Here is a 26,067-nt window from a genome sequence, read left to right on the forward strand (position 1 = left end):
CTTTTTTTCGGTTTTTTTTTGGGCACTAAAATCACAATTTTTCCCCAGTGCCCCCTATAAAAGGGAAGGGGACACTAAAAACACCGGCAATTAAAACAAATTAAACTTTAAAACGTAAAATCAAATTAAAATTTGGTTGCCGGGCGTGATGATGCACTCCAGTCCCTCCGGTGCCCACCTCTCGCGGAAGGCCGTGAGCGTACCGGTGGACACCGCGTGCTCCATCTCCAAGGACACCCTGGACCGGATGTATCCCAAAAAGTTAGTTTGCAGGTGCAGCAGGTAATCAGGAAGGCGAATGGAATGTTGGCCTTCATTGTGAGAGGGATGGAGTACAAAAGCAGGGAGGTCCTGCTGCAACTGTACAGGGTATTGGTGAGGCCGCACCTGGAGTACTGCGTGCAGTTTTGGTCACCTTACTTAAGGAAGGATATACTAGCTTTGGAAGGGGTACAGAGACGATTCACTAGGCTGATTCCGGAGATGAGGGGGTTACCTTATGATGATAGATTGAGTAGACTGGGTCTTTACTTGTTGGAGTTCAGAAGGATGAGGGGTGATCTTATAGAAACATTCAAAATAATGAAAGGGATAGACAAGATAGAGGCAGAGAGGTTGTTTTCACTGGTCAGGGAGACTAGAACTAGGGGGCACAGCCTCAAAATACGGGGGAGCCAATTTAAAACCAAGTTGAGAAGGAATTTCTTCTCCCAGAGGGTTGTGAATCTGTGGAATTCTCTGCCCAGGGAAGCAGTTGAGGCTAGCTCATTGAATGTATTTAAATCACAGATAGATAGATTTTTAACCAATAAGGGAATTAAGGGTTATGGGGAGCGGGCGGGTAAGTGGAGCTGAGTCCACGGCCAGATCAGCCATGATCTTTTTGAATGGCGGAGCAGGCTCGAGGGGCTAGATGGCCTACTCCTGTTCCTAATTCTTATGTTCTTTTGTTCTTATTTGTACAATACAATTTATGGACTTATTATCTCCCATCCTTTTTAAAGCAGCAATAGGTCAGCAATAAATAACATGGGGGGCGAAATTGCCCCTTTTTATAGACCTGTTTACGCCTTCGGGGGGCGCTAATGGGATGGTGAAGACTTTTCGCCCAGGGGAATGGGGGGGTGCTATCGCCTCCCAGGAAGTTGCCTGGGAGTTTGGGGAGGCACTGCCACGGCAGCACCACGCCCCATGTTTAGCACCATGGGCCTCCGTGCAACCAGCAATGACATCATCGCCGTGCACGGTGATGCATCACCTCCCTGCACCAACTCTTTAATTCAAGCCCTCAACATCCTGTTAGCACCCCAAATACAAGTTGCCATTTTTAACTAGAAATTGACACCTGCTCATAGTGAAAAGTGATGTAAATGGCAGGAAAAAAAATCCAACATCCCAGTTCTGTACAACTGAATGAAATGACACTTGCCATACACTGCAATTACTACCTGTTATCCTGCAAGAAATAGGGGTACAAACCTTTGGTCACGTGAGATTGCACTCCTCTTCCTTTCAGAGGCAGTAAGGGCAATTCCGCGACGGGGTAGGGACTTCTGTGTCGGCCGCAGAAAGTCCCGGCCCCAGATGGTTATCGCTCCCAATTGGGGCGCAGGGCACTTTTGTTTCCCCCTGATCTACAAATGTGCTAATCACTTCTTACATTATCATATCAGTATAACAAAGCTTCAATATGGACTAAACTTGCAACACCAAGTGAAAGTAAGAAAACTGCTCAGACTGCGTTAATACCTCTGTAACATCAAAGAAGGTAACATGGCTGATGGAGAATAGTGTCATTTGTTGGTGTGGGTGTTTCCACAGAGGCTGAGGAGAAATTCTTTCAAATCTAAGGACAGGTCATTGATATTAACTATACAAGAGGTAGAGGTCTGGCAGCTGATTACTTACTTGTTGGTGAACTGAGATGACTTTGATACAGAAAATATAACTAAGAGAGTCACTCTCGGCATTGGACCTCACCCTTTGTGACTGGATCTTTCTACTGACCAAAGGTTTGTACCCCTATTTCTTGCAGGATAACAGGTGGATAATTGCACTGTATAGCAAGTGTAATTTCATTCAGTTGTACAGAATTGGGATGTTGGATTTTTTCCTGACATCTACATCACTTTTCACTACGAGCAAGTGTCAATTTCAATTAAAAATGGCAACTTGCATTTGGGGTGAAAATTCTGTGTGCACTGTCAGTGGCAATATAATTCATTTGTACTGGGAAAAACAGACTTAATACAAATGAAGGAAAGCATTTAACCTCGTATGTATTATCTGTGGAGGAATTTGCTTCCTTTGCCTGCATCAGTCTCACTATCAATACAGTTGAGCTATTTTGCTATTTTAGTATTGTAAAAAGATTACCCAGAAATCCTGCATCACAATTTTAGAAAGATAAATAGCTGTGATAAGAAATTTATTGATTTAAAAAAAAATGACCATATTTAAAAACATAATGCTTGAATTGAAGGCAATGATCAACAACTCAAAATGTAAGAAATATAGAAAAAATGGTGTAAGCATTTCAATATGTAAAGCGGAGTAAATCTCATTCCATTTTTAGAACAGAACTATGGGCCGGATCTAGCTGGAGCGGTCCCCGTTAGTTGGAATTTTTCTGCACCCTTTAGCTCAAAATATTTTTGTGCTGCAACTTGGTGGAAGTGCGAGCTGCTAACAGTATGGTGAGGGCACCTCTGTGAACCAGGGAGCAACTGTGTATCTCCTTAAACAATGAGATTGAAGGATTGGAAAAGAAACAGACTGATTCAAATTGGACAACATAAGAAGGTGGGTGAATTAGAGTCAAATCAGGTACAGAAAGAAAAATAAAGAGAGGGAAAAACGGAAAGAAAAATAAAGAGAGGGAAAGAAAGATTGGATTAGTAATGACAGAAAGGAAAAGTAAGAACAAAGCTTAAAATTTAAAATTTGACATTTTCAAAATCACCTGAAGGAATCAGACATCACAGTTTAAATTGTTCCCATTCTGGGCCAGAGAGGTTGAGGCACATTGCACAGGTGTATTAATAATTGCCACATCGTTAAAAAGGTATTTACACTCTTAATTGCCAGACTTGAATTTCTGCGCTGTGTTTAATGGGCAATTAATGTGCAAATCCAGCAAGTTGGTAAAAATAATGGGGAGGCTGAGGGTGAGATGGCATTTGTGTGAAGCAAACGGCGGAGCTACGTAAATCGACCAGCAAGTTCTGGAGATTCGCAACTCTCGGCATATCTCTTAATCCCATGAATTTGCTGGCCGATTTGCACAATAATCCTTAATAATCTGTTACGTTTTGAACTGTTGCCAGTTCTGACGAAGGGTCATCGATCTGAAACGTTAACTATGTTTCTCTCACCACAGATGCTGCCTGACCCGCTGAGATTTCCAGCATTTTCTGCTTTTATTTCAGATTCCAGCATCAACAGTATTTAGCTTTTGCTCAATAATAATGATGTATATCATTCATACAACGTTATTTTTACAAATTCCAGCACAATGTTCATATATATAGTTGGTACAAAGTTTGCTAGTCTGCTCGTGAACTTTGCCAGAGGCTATAGGAAGGTCTACATGGGACAGCCATGCCAAGAGTTTAGCTTATTCATGAGCAGATCCAAATTGGTGAACCTAAATGGTGCAAGCACCCGACACTGTTTCCATTTTCTGCCAACAGCACCCAGAATGTTGGAGACACCCGGCCAAGCCCCTGAATAAGGAGAGAGCCATGGTGCCTCTTATAGCATTGCTACGACTAAATTTGCTTTGTCATGTTGCCTCCATTGGTGCTTCTCGTATTGGAGGCAATCCTGTAAATGAATGATCATAAACCTAAGGCTAGCAAAACACATCAGGAAGTTCAATTTTGTTTTGTACTGCAGTTACCAGTCTCAGACCTGTAACTACAGTTCTGGTTCCAGTTTACACTGCCTGGCTGGAACTCCACTTCCCCGACCTATGTGTAGAACTCCTTTTCCAGCAGTTCCAATTTGAATGTTCAGAGAGCACATGTAGCAGTGTCCACACTGTCTAAACATGTAAATTAACTCCAAGAGGACTAAGGTAATTGCAGTCCATATGGTGTAAAACCCAAGTGGTATGAGCACATTTCTCAGTTCAGGAGTAAGGTTGGATCCTTACTATGGATTTATACAAAAACATTTGCATCAGTAGAAAGCAGAGATCACTTCGCAGCAATGCTAAAATTGTAATCTAAACACACCCTTCCTAGAATTTAAATACTGTTATATGTGTCTTTAGCACAGGTGTGAAGACTCGGTACCCAATATCTGACAGGTCTGAATAATAATGTTTTTACCAGAGTGTCCTTGCTGGTGAAGTGAACCATCCAACCCTCTTTCAGTACGGTGCTACTTCTTCTCTTTGTGTGTTTGACAGACTGTACCACTCTCATCAAAGGAATGTTATTACTTGTGGAAGGACTTAAAAGAGAAAAATAACAAAACATCAATCAGTTAGAACTTCAAAACACATTTTTCTGGGGGGAGGTGCTGCTATCTACTTCTACAACAAGACCTACTGGACTTTATTGAACTTTATGTTTTTTTATTTTAAAATAACACTGTTCAATTGACTGTTTCAAAAATTGGATGAAAATGTAAGTAAGATGTCACTGAAGAACCACCTGATGTTTCAATTGGTAATTGTGCCCACTCGATGTGGTATTGAGCCATACAGACCAGGAAGATCCCAAATTCAATTCCCAGTCTTTGGTGGGTTAACATCAGTATAGGAATAAAGTCAGGAATGAAAAAAATCATGTCAGGTGGTTGAGGTTTATGATGCTAGGATCCCAGCTCTCCTATTGTATCCAACTGCATTGGGAACATTTCTTATCCTTATTGCTGTTCCTGACAGATTATCCAAACATTTATTAATATTTGAGTACCTGGTTGAAATTCCCTTTTCATTACTTTAAATGTTTCTGCTAGCCAGACTTTAAAGTATGAACGATACCATTTAATACATATACCTCAGTGAGGTTCCCCTTTAAAAGTTTTCATTGTAAATGGTAGAGCTTGAGAATCTGTAATCTTTCCTCATAGCTCATTCCCTCTACACTTCAGGGTTTATCCGATTGCTCTTCTTTGTACTTCTCCAATGCCTGTATGTTTTTGTGACAGAGCCCACAGTATTCTGTGCAGTGTGATCAGTGTATTGTAAATCCTTAGCATAACCTCTGAAGACTTCTACTTCACTATTATGGATACAGAATGTTCTAGCATTCTTTAATTATTTATAATTGTTCTGCCACATTGCCCAGAAGTTGAAAGTGATGCATCTATTATTTCTTTATAATTTTCTCTCACAATTCCATTGATTGTAAATGTATGATACACATTTTTTCTACCAATGTACATGACAGGGCAGGTGTGTTGGTGCACCACACTGCACAGTTGCCTGGTGTTGTCCTTTGAGAGGTGGCCCTGGATACAGCTTGTTTTATTTGCCTGTTCCAGTCCATGCTCAGACTTTCTCTTGTGTCCAGGTCTGCTTGACTGGCTGCAGATTGCATGAGTTCAAGTTTATTAGCTCATCTGCTGGGGTTACCGAACCCCAGCCGACAACTCTGTTGTGTCACAGGGTCAAAGACCCTTACATTTGGTTTATAGCATATGCCTTTCCCCATATAGTTGTATTGTGTATAGGTTATTTGGCAATAGTGCAATAAGTTGAGCATATATGCAGTTAATATTGAATGTCTACTAGTCACTGGGAGTGCCACTGGACTTGACATCCAACCCCTCCATCACTGTGGCTGCAGTATGTACAATCTACAAGACACCCTGCAGCAACTCACCAAGCCTACTTTGACACCCATGTGACCTTTATCACCAAGAAGGTAATCACAAGAGCAGCAATGTTGTGGGAACATCATCATTTCCAAATTCCCCTCCAAGTCAAAACCATTCTGACTTAGATGTATATCACCATTCTTTCATTGTCACAGGGTCACTATCTTGAAATTTCCTAAAAACACCATCAGATTGACATCACCACAAGTACTGCAATGGTTCAAGAAGAAGGTCCACCATCATTTCTCATGGCAATTACAGAGGGGCAATAAATGGGGCCTTACCAGCGTCACCCACAACCCGGGAGCAAATAAATAAATGTCCATAGGTTGTTTGTAGTGTGGATTGCTGAATTTCTTTTATTACTAGCTGTGACTTCCTGCAGTGTGATAACCTGGGTCGTAGCAGTTGGTTTCTGTTACGGAGCTTTATTCCAACTGGGGAGTTTTGAGCTTGGGGATTGGGTCAGTTCACCTCAGTTGTGTGAGCATAGTGACGCAGCTTTCTAGGCATTGAAATGGATCACTGGGATAGACAGCTATTCTGTGGTTGCAGAGAACAGTAGCTCTGTTTTGGTTTGTGCGACATAGACTGTGATAGAGATAGTGAGGGTGAACATAAGAATTAGGAGCTGGAGTAAGCCATATGGTCCCTCGGGCCTATTCCGCCATTTAATAAGATCATTTCTGATCATCGACCTCAACTCCACTTTCCTGCCCGATCGCCATATCCCTTGATTCCCCTGGAGTCCAAAAATCTATCAATCTTAGCCTTGAATATACTCAGCATTCACAACACTTTGAGACAGAGAATTCCAAAGATACACAACCCTCTGAGTGAAGAAATTCCTCCTCACCTCTGTCTTAAATGGCCTACCCCTTATACTGAGACTATGCCCCCTAGTTCTAGACTCTCCGGCCAGGGGAAACAACCTCTCAGCATCTACCCTGTCAATCCCCTTCAGAATCTTAAAAGTTTCAATGAGATCACCTCTCATTCTAAACTCTAGAAAGTACAGGCCCATTCTACACAATCTCTCCTCATAGGACAACCTGCTCATCCCAGGAATCAATCCAGCGAATCTTCGTTGCACTGCCTTTAAAGCAAGTATTATTTTTGATTTATTCGTTCATAGGATGTGGGCAGCGATGGCAAGGCCAGCATTTATTGCAAGCATATCCTTCCTGAGATAAGGAGACCAAAACTGTGTACAGTACTCCAGATGTAGTCTCACCAAAGCCCTGTACAATTGTAGCAAGACTTCCTTACTCTTATACTCCAACCCCCTTGCAATAAAGGCCAACATGCCATTTTCTTTCCTAATTGCTGTACCTGCATGCTAACCTTCTGTGATTCCTGTATGAGGATATCAAAATCTCTCTGAACACCAACATTTAATAGTTTCTCACGATTTAAAAAATATTCTATTTTTCTATTCTTCCTACCAAAGTGAATAACCTCACATTTCCCCACATTATACTCCCTCTGCTACCTTATTGCCCACTCACTTAACCAGTCTATGGGCCCAAGTTTCGGCCTCAGTTGCTCCTGATTTTTTGGAGTAACTGGTGTAGAATGGAGTATCTTAGAAATTCAAATTCTCGGCATTTAGTTTGCTCCAGTTCTAGTCAGTTAGAACAGTTTCACTTTGGAACATAATTTTTTTTTCAAAAGGGGGGCGTGTCTGGCCAGTTATGCCTGTTTTCAAAGTTTCGGCAGTGAAAACTTACTCCAAACTAACTTAGAATGGAGTAAGTGAAGATTTTTGTACGCTTGAAAAAACCTTGTCTAAACTTTAGAAAATCAGGCGTAGGTTACAAATCAGGCGTAGGGAATGAGGGGGGGGGGGTTTAAAGGGAAGTTTACAAACATTAAACACTTCAGTTTTCCAAATAAAGAGCCATCATCAATAATAAATGATAAAAACATCAATAAATCAACCAATAAATCAATCAAAAAAAATTAATAAGAAAATTTGTTTTTAAAAATCAATAAATAAAACATTTTCTACTTACCGACTGCAGCACCGGGAGCCCTCCAACAGCGTGCTGGGATGCCGCCCCCCCCCCCCCCCCACAGTGTGTCTCTGTCAGTGTCTCTATCTCTCTGTCTGTCTGTCTGTGTCTCTCACTCTCTGTCTGTCAGTATCTGTGTTTCTGATAGCGAGGGGAGGGGTAGAGGGAGAGAGGGGGGGCAGGGGGAGGGAGGCAGAGGGGGAGGGAGGGAAGGGGGAGGGATGGGGAGAAAAGGGGGAGGGATGGGGAGAAAAGGGGGAGGGGGAGAAGGGGAGAAGAGGGAGAAGCAGAGAAGGGGGAGAAGGGGAAGCGGAAGGGGGGGGAGGAGGAGAAGGGGAAGGGGGAGGAGGAGAAGAGGGGCAGGAGGAGAAGGGGAGGGGGGCAGGAGGAGAAGGGGAAGGGGGGGAGGAGAGGAGAAGGGAAAGGGGGGAAGAGGAGAAGGGGAAGGGGGGAGAGGAGAAGGGGGGAGAGGAGAAGGGGGGAGAGGAGAAGGAGAAGGAAAAGGTGGGGAAGAGAAGAAGGGGAAAGAGGGGAGAGGAGAAGGAGAAGGGGAAGGGAGAGGAGAAGGGGAAGGGGGGTAGAGGAGAAGGGGAAGGGGGGAGAGGAGAAGGGAAAGGTGGGGGAGAGGAGAAGGAGAAGGGGGGAGAGGAGAAGGGGAAGTGGGAGCAGAGGAGAAGGGGAAAAGGGGGGAGAGGAGAAGGGGAAAGAGAAGGGGGGAGAGGAGAAGGGGAAAGAGAAGGAGGAGAAGGAGAAGGGAAGGGGAGAAGAGGAAGGGAAGGGGGGAAGGAGAAGGGGGAAAGGAGAAGAGGGAAAGGAGAAGGGGGGAAGGAGAGGTGCGGGGGAAAGGAGAGGGGGGGGAAAGGAGAAGGCGGGGGGGAGGCTGAACGGGCCGGGCCCGGCCGGGCCCAAGACTTCGGGCAGGGCCCGTCCCCAGCACCAGGTAGGTGGCGTTGGGTCGGGTCGGGGGTCCGGGGTCGCGAGCGCGGGTCGGGTCGGGAGGAGCGCGGGTCGGGTCGCGGGGGGGAGGGGGGGGCGGAGGGAGGTCGGTTCGGTTCGGGTCAGAGGGAGAGGGAGGTCAGGTCGGGTGGGAGCGCGAGTCGGGTTGGGTCGAGTCCGGTCCGGGTGGGGGGTCGGGAGCGCGGGTCGGGTCGGCGGGGGTGGTGGGAGGGAGGTCGGTTCGGGTCTGGGGGGAGGGAGGGAGGGAGAGGGAGGTCAGGTCGGGTGGGTGGGGGGGGGGTCGGGAGCGCGGGTCGGGTCCGGTCCGGGGGTGGGGGGGAAGCGGGAGTCGGGTCGGGTGGAAGCAGGAGCTGGGCGTGGGAGGCAGCCTTATGCACGCAGCCCCAGTGAGGTCATTCGGCCAGGGCTAGGGGCTGCGTGCTTCGGGCCCCTCCCACACAGTTTTGGGCGTCTGGAGCTACTGCACATGCGCGCCCACTGTAGCGCGCATGTGCAGAGGTCCGGGCACTGTTTTCAGCACAGGGACCTAGCTCCGCCCCCAACTCCTCCCGCGCCTGTCTCAAGAGGACCAGCAGGGAGCCGGAGAATCTGTAAGTTTTTTTAGGCGCACTTTGTGGCGCAAAAAACGGGCATCCAGGTCGGGGCTGCGCCATTCTAGGCGCGGCCCAAAACTTGGGCCCTATATCCCTTTGCAGGCTCTTTGTGTCCTCCTCACAGCTTACTTTCCCACCGAACTTTGCATCATCAGCAAACTTGGATACATTGCACTTGGTTCCTTCATCGAAGTCATTAATATAGACTGTAAATAGCACTGATCCTTGCGGCACCCCACAAGATACAGCCTGCCAACCGAAAAATTACCCTTTTATCCCGACTCTCTGTTTTCTGTTAGTTAACCAATCCTCTATCCATGCTAATAAGAACATAAGAACATAAGAAATAGGAACAGGAGTAGGCCATACGCCCCCTCGAGCCTGCTCCGCCATTCAATAAGATCATGGCTGATCTAGATCATGGACTCAGCTCCACTTCCCCGCCCGCTCCCCATAACCCCTTATCGTTTAAGAAACTGTCTATTTCTGTCTTAAATTTCTTCAATGTCCCAGCTTCCACAGCTCTCTGAGGCAGCGACTTCCACAGATTTACAACCCTCTGAGAGAAGAAATTTCTCCTCACCTCTTTTTAAATGGGCGGCCTCTTATTCTAAGATCATGCCCTCTAGTTATAGTCTCCCCCATCAGTGGAAACATCCTCTCTGCATCCACCTTGTCAAGCCCCCTCATAATCTTATACGTTTCGATAAGATCACCTCTCATTCTTCTGAATTCCAATGAGTAGAGGCTCAACCTACTCAACCTTTCCTCATAAGTCAACCCCCTCATCTCCGGAATCAACCTAGTGAACCTTCTCTGAACTGCCTCCAAAGCAAGTCTATACTTTTGTAAATATGGAAACCAAACTGCACGCAGTATTCCAGGTGTGGCCTCACCAATACCTTACAAGACTTCCCTGCTTTTATACTCCATCCCCTTTGCAATAAAGGCCAAGATACCATTGGAATTCCTGATCACTTGCTGTACCTGTATACTATCCTTTTGTGTTTCATGCACAAGTACCCCTGGGTCCCGCTGAACTGCGGCACTTTGCAATCTTTCTCCATTTAAATAATAACTTGCTCTTTGATTTTTTTCTGCCAAAGTGCATGACCTCATACTTTCCAACATTATACTCCATCTGCCAAATTTTTGCCCACTCATTTAGCCTATGTCCTTTTGTAGATTTTTGTGTCCTCCTCACACATTGCTTTTCCTCCCATCTTTGTAACGTCAGCAAACTTGGCTACGTTATACTCAGTCCCTTCTTCCAAATCGTTAATATAGTTTATAAATAGTTGGGGTCCCAGCACTGATCCCTGTGGCACCCGACTAGTTACTGGTTGCCAACCAGAGAATGAACCATTTATCCCGACTTTCTGTTCTCTGTTAGTTAGCCAATCCTCTATCCATGCTAATATATTACCCCCAACCCCGTGAACTTTTATCTTGTGCAGTAACCTTTTATGTGGCACCTTGTCAAATGCCTTCTGGAAGTCCAAATACACCACATCCACTGGTTCCCCTTTATCCACCCTGTTCCTTACATCTTCAAAGAACTCCAGCAAATTTGTCAAACATGACTTCCCCTTCATAAGTCCATGCTGACTCTGCCTGACCGAATTTTGCTTTTCCAAATGTCCTGCTACTGCTTCTTTAATAATGGACTCCAACATTTTCCCAACTACAGATGTTAGGCTAACTGGTCTATAGTTTCCTGCTTTTTATCTGCCTCCTTTTTTAAATAGGGGCGTTACATTTGCAGTTTTCCAATCTGTTGGGACCTCCGCAGAATCCAGGGAATCTTGGTAAATTACAACCAATGCATCCACAATCCCTGCCGCTACTTCGCTTAAGACCCTAGGATGCAAACCATCAGGTCCAGGGGATTTATCTGCCTTTAATCTCATTATCTTACATATATTACCCCCAACCCCATGAGCCCTTATCTTCAAAAACATAGAAACATAGAAAATAGGTGCAGGAGTAGGCCATTCGGCCCTTCGAGCCTGCACCGCCATTCAATGAGTTCATGGCTGAACATGCAACTTCAGTACCCCATTCCTGCTTTCTCACCATACCCCTTGATCCCCCTAGTAGTAAGGACTACATCTAACTCCTTTTTGAATATATTTAGTGAATTGGCCTCAACAACTTTCTGTGGTAGAGAATTCCACAAGTTCACCACTCTCTGGGTGAAGAAGTTTCTCCTCATCTCGGTCCCAAATGGCTTACCCCTTATCCTTAGACTGTGACCCCTGGCTCTGGACTTCCCCAACATTGGGAACATTCTTCCTGCATCTAACCTGTCTAAACCCATCAGAATTTTAAACGTTTCTATGAGATCCCCTCTCATTCTTCTGAACTCCAGTGAATACAAGCCCAGTTGATCCAGTCTTTGTTGATATGTCAGTCCCGCCATCCCGGGAATCATTCTGGTTAATCTTCGCTGCACTCCCTCAATAGCAAGAATGTCCTTCCTCAAGTTAGGAGACCAAAACTGTACATAATACTCCAGGTGCGGCCTCACCAAGGCCCTGTACAACTGTAGTAACACCTCCCTGCCCCTATACTCAAATCCCCTCGCTATGAAGGCCAACATGCCATTTGCTTTCTTAACCGCCTGCTGTACCTGCATGCCAACCTTCAATGACTGATGTACCATGACACCCAGGTCTCGTTGCACCTCCCCTTTTCCTAATCTGTCACCATTCAGATAATAGTCTGTCTCTCTGTTTTTACCACCAAAGTGGATAACCTTACATTTATCCACATTATACTTCATCTGCCATGCATTTGCCCACTCACCTAACCTATCCAAGTCACTCTGCAGCCTCATAGCATCCTCCTCGCCGCACACACTGCATCCCATCTTGTGGCATCTTTTATGTGGCACTTTATCGAATGCCCTTTGGAAATCCAAATATACCACATCCACTGGTTCTCCTTTATCTACCCTGCTAGTTACATCTTCAAAAAAACTAATAAATTTGTTAAACACGATTTCCCTTTCATCAAACTATTTTATTATGATTTTCTAAGTGCCCTGTTACCACTTGCTTAATAATGGTTTCCAGAATTTTCCCGACAACTGATGCCAAGCTAACTGGCCTGTAGTTCTATTTTCTCTCTCCCTCTTTTCTTGAATAGCAGGGTTACATTTGCTACCTTCCTGGGACCTTTGGGACCATTCTAGAATCTAGGGAATTTTGGAGGATCACAACCAATGCATCCACTATCTCTACAACCACCTCTTTTAGAACCCTAGGATGCAGGCCCTCGGGTCCAGGGGATTTGTTGGCTTTTTATCCTATCAGCTTCTCAAGTACTTTTTCTCTACTGATATTAATTACTTTATGTTGAGGGTAAGCAAATGGGCTCTTACTTCTTATGTGTATACCTCTTTGGGTCAGGGACTGCTCTTTTTAAGTCTTGGTGGGGTATTCCCTTGTTGAAATAGATTGGCTGTCTCTTGTCATCATTGCTAGAGGAACTGGAGTGACTCATGGCATAAGGGGGGTGGGGTGGTCACTAAGCCATTTTAGGATTTGCAGTTCCTTACATAGAAACATAGAAAATAGGTGCAGGAGCAGGCCATTCGGCCCTTCGAGCCTGCACCGCCATTCAATATGATCATGGCTGATCCCCACTCCTACCTTCTCTCCATACCTCCTGATCCCTTTAGCCGTAAGAGCCACATCTAACTCCCTTTTGAATATATCCAATGGTTGCTTTATTCCGGTATTTCCACCTTACCTGTTCAATTTCTTTATCTTTTCCAACATTCATTTCCCCTCATGGTAGCACTGTTCCTCACTGTGGTTACTGTTACTTCTTTTTCTGCTGTAAACTTCTTCTTTTCCTCTTCTCAGATTTTTTAAAAAAGAGCATTTAGTTTCACTTTGCTATCTCTTTCTTTTCCCTGTACTGCAGCCTTTCCTTTGCCACTGTTTTTGTTTGCTTTAGTTTTTTTTTAATTTTTATTTTGCCACTTCCTCTTAAATGATGCGGTCAGGTTGCATAAACTTGGTTTGTATTTCTTTGAGTTTGGATGGTTGAGGGATGATCCAATCGAGGTCTTTAAAATGATAAAGGGGTTTGATAAGGTAGATACAAAGTAATGATTTAACTCGGTTTCCTATCAACATACCACTACTCTTTACTTGCATCTACATTTTCCACTACAATTAATGAACAGAGGAAAGTACGACCCATGTGTGTCACTTTGATGGAGTCACGGCAATAGAACTGCTCTGAATCTGTTTCATACCTGACAAAATGCTTAAACTCATATTTATATACATTTTTCTCATACATTAATTTCTCATTGTTCTCACATATTAAAAAAACATTACCATAGATTTCCACTTTTTTCACTCATTCCTTTCTCATTTTTACTTTTTCTTCTTTCTACTTTTAATTCCCTTTTCTAATGATTTCCTTCCATTTTGAGTGTTTTCACTTCTCTTTGATTATCTTTCCCTTCCCCCCAACTAATTACACCGTGCCATCCCCACATACCTGATCTTCTTGCTACCAGTGTCTCACCATAGTATCTTCTATTTCTCCATAGGACAATCTGCTTCTACACGCATTTACGGGTTTAATATTCAGCTGACTGGAAGATTAAATATCTTACACAATGCTCAGGTGATGCATGTTCACTGGGCAAAATTAGCAACACTTAGAGGAACAAAATACAGGAACATGGGCAGTTTGAACGACAATGCTACAGAGTTATCAGAATTATTATAGTGAAGAGCATTCTTTTTCCTGGATATCAGGTTTACCACAGGTGCAATCTAGAAAAAGGCTGTGGTTAATAAAGAACTGCAATGCCGCAAGACTAGAATTAGAATATATTTTAGTGAAAGTAGATAATGGCATTTCTTGTGATAGAAATATTCACAATCTTCCCAGTTGGATCAGACAATGAATATTAGAATGTTTAGAGAAAGCATGCAGAGAAAAGCCATGCAGGTACCCTACCTATCTCTTCCACTTAAGTTGACAGCTGCTGAAAATTGAGGAACTACGGTGATGGCTGGTAGGCCAGGTTAATGACCTCTGAATATGTTAAGACTTAGACACACTATTTAGTAATGAAGCAACCACTTCACCATCCGTGTAGGAACTGTATAATAGTAACAGTAGTCTTGCAGACTTAATGTGGTCCATGTAAATAAAAAAAATTCTCTACGCAGTCAGAGATTATTTATCAATAAATGTGTAGTTGGGAAGACATGCAACCCAATGTTTGAAGTTTTTTGTAAATAAAGTATATTTGTCTTAACAAAATAATCAGCAGCCAGAGTCTGCATTTTACTGTTGAATGGCGGTGCAGGCTCGAAGGGCCGAATGGCCTATTCATGCACCTATTTTCTATGTTTCTATGTTTCTAACACAAAAGTAAAATACTGTGGATGTTGGAAATCTGAAATAAAAACAGAAAATGCTGGAAATACTCAGCAGGTCAGGTAGCATCTGTGGAGAGAGAAATGGAGTTAATGATTCAGGTTGATGATCTTTCGTCAGAACTGGTCAAAACGTTATCGACCTGAAACATTAATTCTGTTTCTCTCTCCACAAATGCTGCCTGACCTGTTGAGTATTTCCAGCATTTTCTGTTTTTATTTTGCAATTTACTAATGTGATGATGGCTGGAAGCCACTTTGCTTCGCACAATAAAAATGTTCAACAAACAGTATGGCTTATAGATTCATTCTGTAAATAATTCTGGAGAGCCTTCAATGCCATATTTTGTTAGGGAGCATTGATCAGTACTAAATGTGTGTTCTCCATCATCTTGGTCATCGCATTGTGTACTGGAAGGCTTTAATCCACAAAATTGTCTCAGCAAAATTTAATCAAGTTAAGAATTTTGACATAATTCCCAATTTGTGTAATTCTGTAAGAAAATATGTAGATCAGAGTACTGGCTCCCCTGGTGTTTCGCTTTCTGCCATGCAATGAGCTTAAGGCATTCATCCCCATTTATAGCAGCCAATTAGCAGAATCGAATCAAGAAATGCATGGCTACTGTAATCAGTTCACAGGAAATATGTCTGGGTTGTACTTGTTGAACATTTGAGGAAGTCAACTTGACAGTTCAAATCCCAGGCCATTTAGAGTAGAAGTAATGTTAAAATCAAGTCATAGATAAACTTTTAAGTTATAGCCTTTAAATTCAAAATAATCTTAAGAGTTAAAAGTGTATTTTAAACCATTACTTAAAAATATTGTGGATACCGTTTTCTGTGGCAAATGAAGAGGAATTGTCTACTGTTACATTTAAATGCCCACTTGTACACCACTACTGATTATGTTCATTATGCTGAGGTGTGGCTGACTCAATACAGTAATGAAAAGACTTTGGGCTAGAATTTCCAAACAATCTGCCAGCGCCCAATTGCTGTCCAAAATACCGCTAAGATTGCCAAAATTATCGCCGGTGAAAAATTCACCACAAAAAAGAAAAAAAATCCACCCAGCTTAAAAAATGGGCGTTGCACCCCGATTTTTGGCGAAAGAATGGAACCTGGGGCCGATTGGGCGATTCTTAAAGAAAATGGGCGATAATTAATAAATTTCCTAAAAATTTACACCGAGGCTGCGGGTTGGGCCTAGGAGGAGAAAAACACAAAAAATATTTTTTCAAAAAACGTGAAATAAAAAAAATCATAAAAACATTCTCAGGACTTTTTCCACTTAAATCGCTACAAGAGAATTTTAAAATAATTAGTAAAAAAATAATTACTTACCTTTTTCTTGCAGGGCTACTTACCTACCGCCCAGCTCCGCTGATTCTTGTGGGCGTTTTTTTTTCAACTTACCTACGGGTCACCGCCGAGCCAAAAATCACGCCATGGTGATCTATGGCGATCACGCCGGCGGTCAGCTCCCCAGTGGTACTTCGAAACCGCCAGCGGAACTCAATTGGGGAATTTTTCGCTGATCTGGTTCTCGCCCAAAATGGCCAATACCGCCGAGAAACCCTGGCGGTGAAGCACTGGAAATTCTAGCCCTTTAAGTACTCAGTGCCGTGAAAAAATCTGGCTCTGCTAAATATTGGAGATGTGAGGATTGGGTGGGAAGCCTTACCTCACCTCTTGTGGAATGATCCCAGAGGACTACTGTTTACGTGTCAGGTGATCGTATTCTACAGAGATGCTCCACACATCCCAATTGGCCTGGTGCTATTCATTTTGTGCAACCATATATTCTTGTGTGTACTGAACTATAAGTCAGATAAATGCTGTTGTGTCTCTTGGTAGTGTAGAGAGCAATTAGATACTCTTCAAAAAAATGTAATGGATTAGATAATTCAAATTAAAAAAATATGGTTGGGTGCTTTCTGTAACCTGAGAAAACCTGGGAAGTAGAAAATGAGCAATATAATGGACCGTTATAATAGACAGAGCTGAGGTGCTATTGAGACATTCCATCAGCCAAACTAGTACATATTTTTGCTTGTTGCAAACAGGGAAGAAGATCTCAAGAAACTGGTGGTTTAAGACTTTAGTTACACTAAGAAAGCCCATAATTTTGCAGTATTTTGTTGTTTGCTTTAATAAGTTGACTTCCTCTCACTATACCAGGTGACAGCATTCCATGCATGCCATGAGTAAATGAATATGGGTCCAATCACATTCCGAAAGGGAGGGAAGAGTTTGATAAGGCAAACTGTGGGCCCCACTACATAAAACAATGACAACATGTCTGAAGTAATTTGCAGGGCTTGTCCAGGTTAAGCTTGTCAATACATCCTCTCAAGCCTCTATACTAGAAAAGAACAGATTGCAAAGGAAGGAGCAGTCTTACACTTGTGGCTGACGAGAGTAGAGTCAAGCTGTGCCCTGCTTATCAGTCTGGAAAACAGAAGTGTTCTGCTCAGTAAAAATGGATAAAGAGAATAGATTTTGACTCGATGTACCCACTTTGATCTATTGATGTTTGCCAATGGCCTATGTGTGGTAGCCTTCTGTTTGATGTACTTCTGGAAATTTATCAAGTTCTTTATGAACACTATTTATTCAAGAGATTTCTTTCCTTAAAAATGATCTATATGTTTGCTTTGCTGTATCAAATGTTGAAAAAAGCCTGTGCAAAGGCAAAACAAACACCAGCCTTCTTTAAATTTGCTACCCACACTACAACAGAACAAAGCAAAGACTTGTGAACAGAAACTCTGTCATTCACGTGAAGCAAAATGCACATGGCATTTTTAATTCTTTATGTTCTGTACAGGCAGGTGCAGATTAGACTTTAGGAATCAGTGTCTCAGGCTGTACATATTAGTCCATTTCATATAAAGAATTAAAGCTCAATTTCAGCATATGTTGCTACAGAGATGACTTGCCCAATTCATCTTTATTTGCAAAAGTTAACTGATTTCAGTCCTAATTCCACAACAAAGTATATTTGACATCCTATGTGACATAATTTCTTTACCCTCTCCAGCTCAATGTTATTGCGAACTTCCATAGTTGCCTCATGCCACAATATATTAATATTCGTATAATTACTAACTATAGGATGAATAGCTATCATCTTTGATACATTAAATTTCTTAGAGTAGGGAAAGAATTGATTTTTTGTACCCACCCTGATATACAATTAATATATAAAATGTTCAGAAATATGGCAGTCAATTCTTGTTAAAGAACTGCATTCATTTAGTAGATGCAGGAATAATACAAATCACAACATATGCTGAAGATGTGTAATCTTTAGCTGTGAACATGATAAAATGTGTCATTTGGCCTACAATGTATCTAGTTAAAGGAGGTTATTCATCCGAATGTCTCCATTATATTATGATATAAAAGACACCTGCAATCGAATAGTGCTTTCACTTTTCCTTTGTTCTCATATTTTATGGTTTATAACCTGACCATGTGCAACCTCATATCTGAGCTTCATATCTTAACCCCATCACCAAGACTGTCTACTTCCACCTCTGCAACATGAACTGTCTGCACTATTACTCTCCACTACTGCCATTGAAGCCCTATCTACGTTTCCATTACTTTCAATGCCCTCCAACTCCTTTCTAAATGTCCTCCTGAGTTCTACCGTGCATAATCTCCACTTGTCCAAAATGTTGTCATTCACAACCTGTCCCACTTTCTTGTCCTTCACTCCCGGCCTCATCAACTTCTACTGGTTCGCCAACTCTGATTGAGTGAATTCAAAATGCTCATCCTTGTCTATTAATCTGCTTATGGCCTCATTTCGTGATTCTGTGCATTTGAAGCATTCAGGGATATATGACCTATCTGAGCTACATCAATCGTTCCCATTAACGAGCCCATGTCCTTTGATCTTCTGACTCTGGCCTCTTGTGTACGTGCGTCACCACTGGTCGCAAAACCTTCAGCAATTTTCATCCTAATCTCTGGAAGTCCCTCTCAAAACACCCCCACCATGCTAACTCTCTCCCCATTTTCATAAGCCTCCTTAAAACCTTTTTGTTGCTTTTAGTCATCTTCCCTAACTCTCCTATTACTGTTTGACATCTGTTTTTCCTGTGAAGCGACCGGGACCATTTCAAGGTGCTAATAAATGCAAGTAGTTATTGCTCAGAGGCAACCCAGAAGCAGACATGTTGCCTAAAATGTCCTCTTCCTTGCATGAACTTCTCCTGTAGTGACATTGTGAGCCAGACCCATCATGTTATAGAATGTAACCGGCACCTTTAACGCAGTCCATTTGATGGCATGCATAATTCTGTGAACATGAAACATTTAGCAATATACAGCCAAGCCAAATGTACCTGTCTATTTTCCAGCAATCCCTTCATATTGTAAACTCCCTTTATTCTCATCACCCACAGACTAACCTTATCATTCGGTTTGCATCATCATGTTCGTGATCCTGCATGTCACCATTGTCACTGTGACTCCCTGGGATTAATATTTCAGAGTCATGAGATATGGACTCTTCCATGTCATCGATAAGTGCACAGTTTCTTTCACTGTCATTGTCATCACTTCCTTCTTCCATTACTACATCTGACTCTGCACCAGGACTAAGCAAATCTATCAAAATATACAAACACACAAACCAATCACAAATTGTGCTGGCGATGTTCCAATATTCATCTAATACTTAAGCACTAGTTAAAGAGAAAAATGTCTAGGTGTCTATAGACTTTACAAAAGTAACATATGTAATAGTAATATGACAAGGGAACATTTCCTCTTGGCATTTGACACCAGGTGTACAATTTCTTTACAGTTTAAGTGATGACTGAACGGATTTGACAGGTGATGGCACACCATATCAGGGATTTGCATTAAATATTCAAGTGCATTATTGTGCCAAAAAGAGTTCAGATTTTTAATTCGAAAAAAACCTAAATGTTAAAAACTCCTTTGCGATCCATAGTTTGAGATGTGGAGATGGGTGTAAGTTACAACTTGCCTCCATTAATAGCCACTTCACCAAGGCAATTATTTGGCACTTTAGGGGCACAACGTTTATGACAGTTGAACTTGCAATCTAACAGGAAAAAAAACATCTAAATTTAGTTAATATATGAACAGCTCATATAATATTATGTATTAATACTGTTCTTGAAAAAACAGTACTGCAAAAACTTGGTTAATTATACAAGGCAAATATGGAAATCACATCAACAACAATTAAACTAAATAGACTTTTGACAATTGAACTTTCTCATATTATGTGAAAAATTAACTAGGTTGTGTCCTGAGTCAGTTCAGTGGTACAGTACGCTGAGAGCTAGCCTGCTGCATGATGGAAACAATGGGGAAACATGGGATTAACCCTTGATCTCCAGTCAATACCCAATCAGAGATTCGAGAGAGACTGAATTGAAGGGGGATACTTCTCCAGAGGGAGGGGTGGATTCAAAAATCATACTTAGACAGGAGTCAATCAATATTTCTGTCAAACATTTCCTGACAGTTGGGTCAAAAGCAGCATTCCAAAAGCTCTGGGAGAAGGCTGGTGCATGTTTGGTCCGATGCATGAAATAGCGTGAAAAAATTGCATTTTGATAAAACACCATTTTACTTTTCAGTAATAGAGCAAGCACATGGAACATAAAAGCAAGAACATTGATAAGCAAGTTAATTAAAGAACATAAAGTCCTGAGCGAGAAAGTCCTTTTAGCGCATCAAGGTGACTCCACAGAATTTTTGTTTTCTTCTCGGAATATTGGCATTGCAAGCAAGGCCAGCATACAGGCAAGCCATCAGCTTGAACTGCTGCAGACCCCGGGAGTTCCAGTATTCTGACCCAGCGACGATGGTTAAACGGTAATAATTGTCCAACTCGAGATGGTGTTTGACTTGGGGGGGAATTTACATGTATCTGCTGCCCTTGTTCTTCTAGTTAGTGGAGGTCACGAGTTTGGGAGGTACTGGCGAAGAAGCCTTGGCATCTTGCTGCAGTGCATCCTGAAGATAGTACAAACTGTAGCCATGGTAAGCAATTGGCAGAGGGAGTGGATACTTATGCTGGCAGATTGGGGCACTGATCATGTGGACTGCTTTGTCCCGGATTGTGTTGAGATTCTTAAATGTTGTTGCAGCTGCACCAGAGTGAAGAGTGTTTCATCACACTCCTGACTTGTGCCTTGTCGGTGGCGGAGAGGCTTTTGGGGAGTCAGAAGGTGAGCCGCTTGCCACAGAATACACCACCTCTGACCTGCTCTTGTAGCCACAGTATATATGTGGCTGGTCCAGTTAAGTTTCTGGTCAATGGTGACCCCAGGATGTTGATGGTAGGGGATTTGACCATGGTAATGCCATTGAATGTCAAGGAAGATGGTTAGACTCTTTCCTGTTGGGAATGGCCATAACCGTACATTATTGTGGTGCGAATATTAATTGCCACTTATCAGCCCAAGCCTGAATGTCGTTCAGGTCTTGCTGCATGTGGGCATGGACTGCTTCATTATCTGAGGATTTTCAAAAGGAGTTAAACACTGTGCAATCATCGTTGAACAGCTCCAATTCTGACCGTATGGTGGAAGAAGGGTCATCGATGAAGCAGCTGAGGATAGTTGGGCCTAGGGTGCTGCCCTGATGATGTCTGATTACTCTAGCTTGGACTTCCCGAAATTATTAAAGTTATTATGATTACCTTATAGACATTCTGAAATCTTTCAATATTTCTGTTGGGTCCTCTAGGATGGTAGTTGTGGCAGAAACTATTCTTTATTTTAAATCATGCTGGGTTGAGTAGTGTTAGGTTTCTCGGGACGTTCACTGGTAGGAGTTTCTGCTAGGTCTCGGGGAAACATGTGAGTCAGTTGATAATGTGGGCCTTCATAATTACAGACTAATTTTCAGCAGAGATAACCGTACAAAGATGCCAGCTCATCAACATAGTCTCCCCAAATTTTAGTTCATATAAATGAATTATGATCTGATATCCTCTGCTTACTGGCTCAGGACCTCAACCACATACAGTAACAATATCTGTTTGATTTTTTTTCTTTATCCCTCACATTCTCACTAAAGAAATTCCCATCACAGCAGTGCTTGGCAGATATTAATATGTTTGAATTTTTACTTTCCGCTGCTGAGGGCACAAAATGCGAGTGCAGTTATACTTCCAATTTCAATTCAACACAAAGGAGTTTCAAGTATGTATTGTTGCAAAAGGGGCATCAGTTCCTGATCTAACCCTTGCACTAAATGCAAGAGATGTGAAACCACTTTGGGGAAGCCATCTGACACCACTTGGGCTTGGCACAATGTGTAGTGTAACATCAATGCAGTGTGAAGCCCAGTTTAAAAATTGCTCAGAACTTTCTGCGGAGTCTACTTAATGGGTCGAGAAAGTAGAGCTTGCAGTTGTGCTCTCAAAATACTAAAATATATTGTCTCAGGGATGAAATTCTGCATATGTCGGTAATGAAATTGTACTGTTCAGCTCAGTATAACTGCAGGCTTAGCTTTGGGATAAAATAAGATTTACCATCCCACCTGGGTAAAAATATGCACAGTATACTTTCAGAGATTAAAATTATATGATTTTAAGAAAAACAAAATCAATTGAGTGGTAGGTAACATGGGGCATTTGTCATTTCCCAAAGTCTTTACTGTATCACAGATGGCACCAGGGCACATATCACAAAGCCACTAGGTCTCTGAGTTTTTAAATAACTGACTTATGAAATAGTTGGTTCCATAAATTCCCCATGAAACTTTGTTTTTAAATTAAAATTAATCAAATACCTCTTGGGCATTCATCAGTATATTTGAAGTCATATTACAAATTAGATTGAGGGAAATTAGGGATGGGCAATAAATGCTGACCTTGCCAGCGATGCCCACATCCCATGTATGAATAAAAAATGTTTTTAAACAGTGTGGAGTTTGTTGGAGACTTATTCAAGCAGGAGAGAGTTTGGATAGTTTTAAAATGTAGCCTCATAATGAAATATATAATTAATATGGGTACTTTGATGATCTTTATCGAACAAAATGAGTAGGATCTGAATTAATTTAATGTGTGAACACTGTACAAAGAAACTGCAGTACTTTAGTCTGAGAGAAGTAAACACATTGCATATAACACATTTTTATTAGTTATCAGAGAAATGTCAACAGTTTTCACTGTTTAGAGCAACAGTGCATGCATATTAATTACAATACTCACCTTTACACTGCACACCCTGTCTAAAAAGCCCTTTCAAAAGCTTCTTACAGTACTGGCAAACAGTGGGACGAGTGTAGGAATGAATTACAAATGTGTGAGGCACTTTAACTTTGGAAAGGAAAATCTTATCCAGTTGAATGGGACGACCAATGTAAGACTGTGAGTTTGAGCGTTTCTCTCTTCCAATGAAAGATTCGGATGGTGTCTTCTGCTACAAGTACATAATAACAAAATGTAATTTTAATTGCATAGTTATTTTTCTGTAACAGATTATAAAGACGTTTGTAAAAATATTAAACACGTACGGCTAAGTAGTCATTTACATGATACTGAATAAAGCTAGGTAACCTGTTAAGAGATTGCAAACATGGCAAAATGTATACAGCAATTAGGAATTACCTAATTACTTAGGAATGGTGCATGTTAGAGACACACACATTTTTATTCTTCACTCTACTTTTTCTTATACTATTAAACAGCAATTTGCACATTGATTGGCTTAAATTTCTATACCAATTGGTTCACACTTAGCTATCAGACAGCATTACACAGGCTGGAAAGACATACTGTTGATTTAGTTTTAAAGTGCTTTAAAAAGTGAGAGGGTTAAGTAAGTAAGTGCAATGTGCAGTTATGCAAATATAGTTGTAGTTTAGCGATAACATTTAGATTAAAACACAAAATGAATAAATGATCTTTATATTATGTTACTGAATCAGAGATGTGATTGTTATTTTTGATGAATGATATTGCATCAGTCAACGTGTGCCTGGGATTTAAAATACTGCTTTATCTGACATTTTCTTTGAATTCTTAAACATTTGCACTCTATGTTTTCTCAGTTTCCGGCAGATGCTACTAGTACACCTATTATGCAACTTAAATACTAATGTATTGAACTCACAGTATGTTGGTATTTATACCACAAGTGTGAGGGTAGATTGCTGAATAACAAATACAGTCATTTGCATAATTTATTCTACTGTCAGGAGTGGGATTGCTTATCCTGCCACTCATTCCTTTAGTCCTCTCCCCACAACTAATTCCATAGCCAGATTTTAATACGTTATATTTCAATAATATGATGGAGGTATAGTCTACTCCTAATTTAAAGTTGTTCAATGTGAATTATCCAGTAACTTGGCAACGTAATTAAACCAAAAAAATTTGAACTACTAGATAATTCATTTTTTTCATCCAGAAATGTCTTTGAATGAACAGTAATAGACTGTACTTTAAATTTCTAACTCTATAGCTCACTGAGACCTTAATATTAAAGAATATATATGCAAACACACCCTCTGTAGCATTACTGGTAAGGCCTAGTGAAGGGGTTATGTTTTTCCCTTTGGCAAATATCAATACCGGGCATGTGTTTTAAAATCTTCACACTCTCATGAAGCCAGGCAGCCAAAATTTTAACTATTTTTGTGACAAATTAAAATAATGTTTTGGGGGCTGCATTCTGAATTTGTAACTTCAATCCTGTTTTAGGACTCTGCCAAAGTTACTTAAATATCATGGAAAATGCTAAATTAACTTATCATGTAATACTAATAAAAATTAAATATTCCCCAAATAAAATTAAGTAAAAATATGTACTAAACTTGTTGTATAAAGACTCAATAACTAACCATTGGACATAGAATTTTTCTCACATGAGGGAACCTACATATACCACTCTAAATTTGGCACTCATGAATTATTTGATATCCTTAATCGAAGAATAAACCGTATTCAATTGTTAGATGTTAATGATCTTCTAGATCTGTTACTGAGGTTACTGTAACATCTGATCGTAAGTTATGTGGATGGAGATAACTGAATTGTTTGTTCCTTGTAAATATTAGTATGGGTAGCAGATATTAATTTGTACATACCCCAGTGTTGGACCCAAGGGGAGGCTGAAGCAAGAAGCAGAAAGTAAAACCCACAGTGGAAATACACAAAGAAAGAAACAGAAATGAGGGGATATTTTAGTGCAGGCTTTTAATACTTAGGCTTACAGACTAGGGTTAAAAATGTCTCATCACATCAGACTTAGTTACTGCATTGAAGCCATCAGTGTTTAAAATTCACTTTCATCCATTTTCTTCAAGGTGGTCAAGATGTTAGCTATTTGGTTTCTGGCCATTGTATATATGGAATATTTCACAGAAGGGTGAGCTACAAAGGTATAATCTGATTCACAGTTCCCCTAATATCAATTAAAGAACAAAGCTTTAAGGACATCCTCTGATCCTCCAGATTAAATTGCAACTTTGAAATTACTCTCTGCTGCAGTGAACAAGGTTTCATATGTAATTGTGTGAATAAGGTACAACTTTTTATTAAGAGCTATTTCAGGTTTTGGAAAGTACATTGATGTCAGTTCTGAAGGTTTATTGAGACATAAAGGGGCCAAAATAGCCCCTCACCCCGATCGGAGGCAGTAAACTTCCGGGCTGGGACTTTTTTGGACCGGCCCGGAAGTCCTGCCCCTGTCATGGAATTGGGCACGCGTGCCCCTGCAAGGACTGTCTCCGGTGCTCTGCATCCTTGGAGGGGCGATCCCGGGGCGGGGGCACAGTGCTGAGTGCAGTGCCGCTCTTGGGAGTGCAGCGTTACAACTCCCCTCCCCTTCATTTAAAGGGGAGGGTCACTGCGCACTCTGCAGGCCCTTTAGTGGCTGCCACTGGTCCACCAGAAAGGCAATCGACCGGGCCAGCAGGCCAGCACCCAAAACAGAGTGCCGGGCTGCATGATGGTGGACTGGTTGAAGCGAGGGCCGCCATTGTCAGGTCAATGGAAAAGTCGTGAAAAAATATGGCGGCCCGCGGCGCAAAAGCCCTCACCTTTAAGGGACGTCCCGGTGGCGGATGTCTGCAAGCTTCGTGCCCTGTTTTAGTGATTTTGGTTGAGGGATAAATATTGGTCAGGTCACCGGGGATAACTATTCTGCTTTTTTTCAAAATAGTGCCATGATATCTTTTACATTATAAGAATATGAGAAATAGGAGCAGGAGTTGGCCATTTGAGTCTGCTCTGCCATT

At 41.7% G+C, this 26,067-nt stretch overlaps 1 protein-coding gene across 4 annotated transcripts in view; it reads right to left on the reverse strand.

The window, feature by feature from the left end:
• Positions 1-26,067, reverse strand: part of prkd1 (protein kinase D1) — a 438,838-nt gene that overhangs the window by 25,631 nt on the left and 387,140 nt on the right. For 2 of the 4 annotated variants that reach the window (XM_070879017.1, XM_070879015.1), the window contains 5 exons: positions 24,916-24,939; positions 23,036-23,246; positions 19,823-19,900; positions 19,239-19,437; positions 4,335-4,458 (listed from right to left, as the gene is read on the reverse strand). In XM_070879017.1, the coding sequence (XP_070735118.1) occupies positions 4,335-4,458; positions 19,239-19,437; positions 19,823-19,900; positions 23,036-23,246; positions 24,916-24,939 (636 nt within the window). The remainder of the gene's footprint in view (positions 1-4,334; positions 4,459-19,238; positions 19,438-19,822; positions 19,901-23,035; positions 23,247-24,915; positions 24,940-26,067) is intronic. The other 2 variants (XM_070879019.1, XM_070879016.1) reach the window with 1 other exon arrangement.

Source organism: Pristiophorus japonicus, chromosome 4 (genome assembly GCF_044704955.1).
Source record: "Pristiophorus japonicus isolate sPriJap1 chromosome 4, sPriJap1.hap1, whole genome shotgun sequence".
NCBI classification, from domain to species: Eukaryota; Metazoa; Chordata; class Chondrichthyes; family Pristiophoridae; genus Pristiophorus; species Pristiophorus japonicus.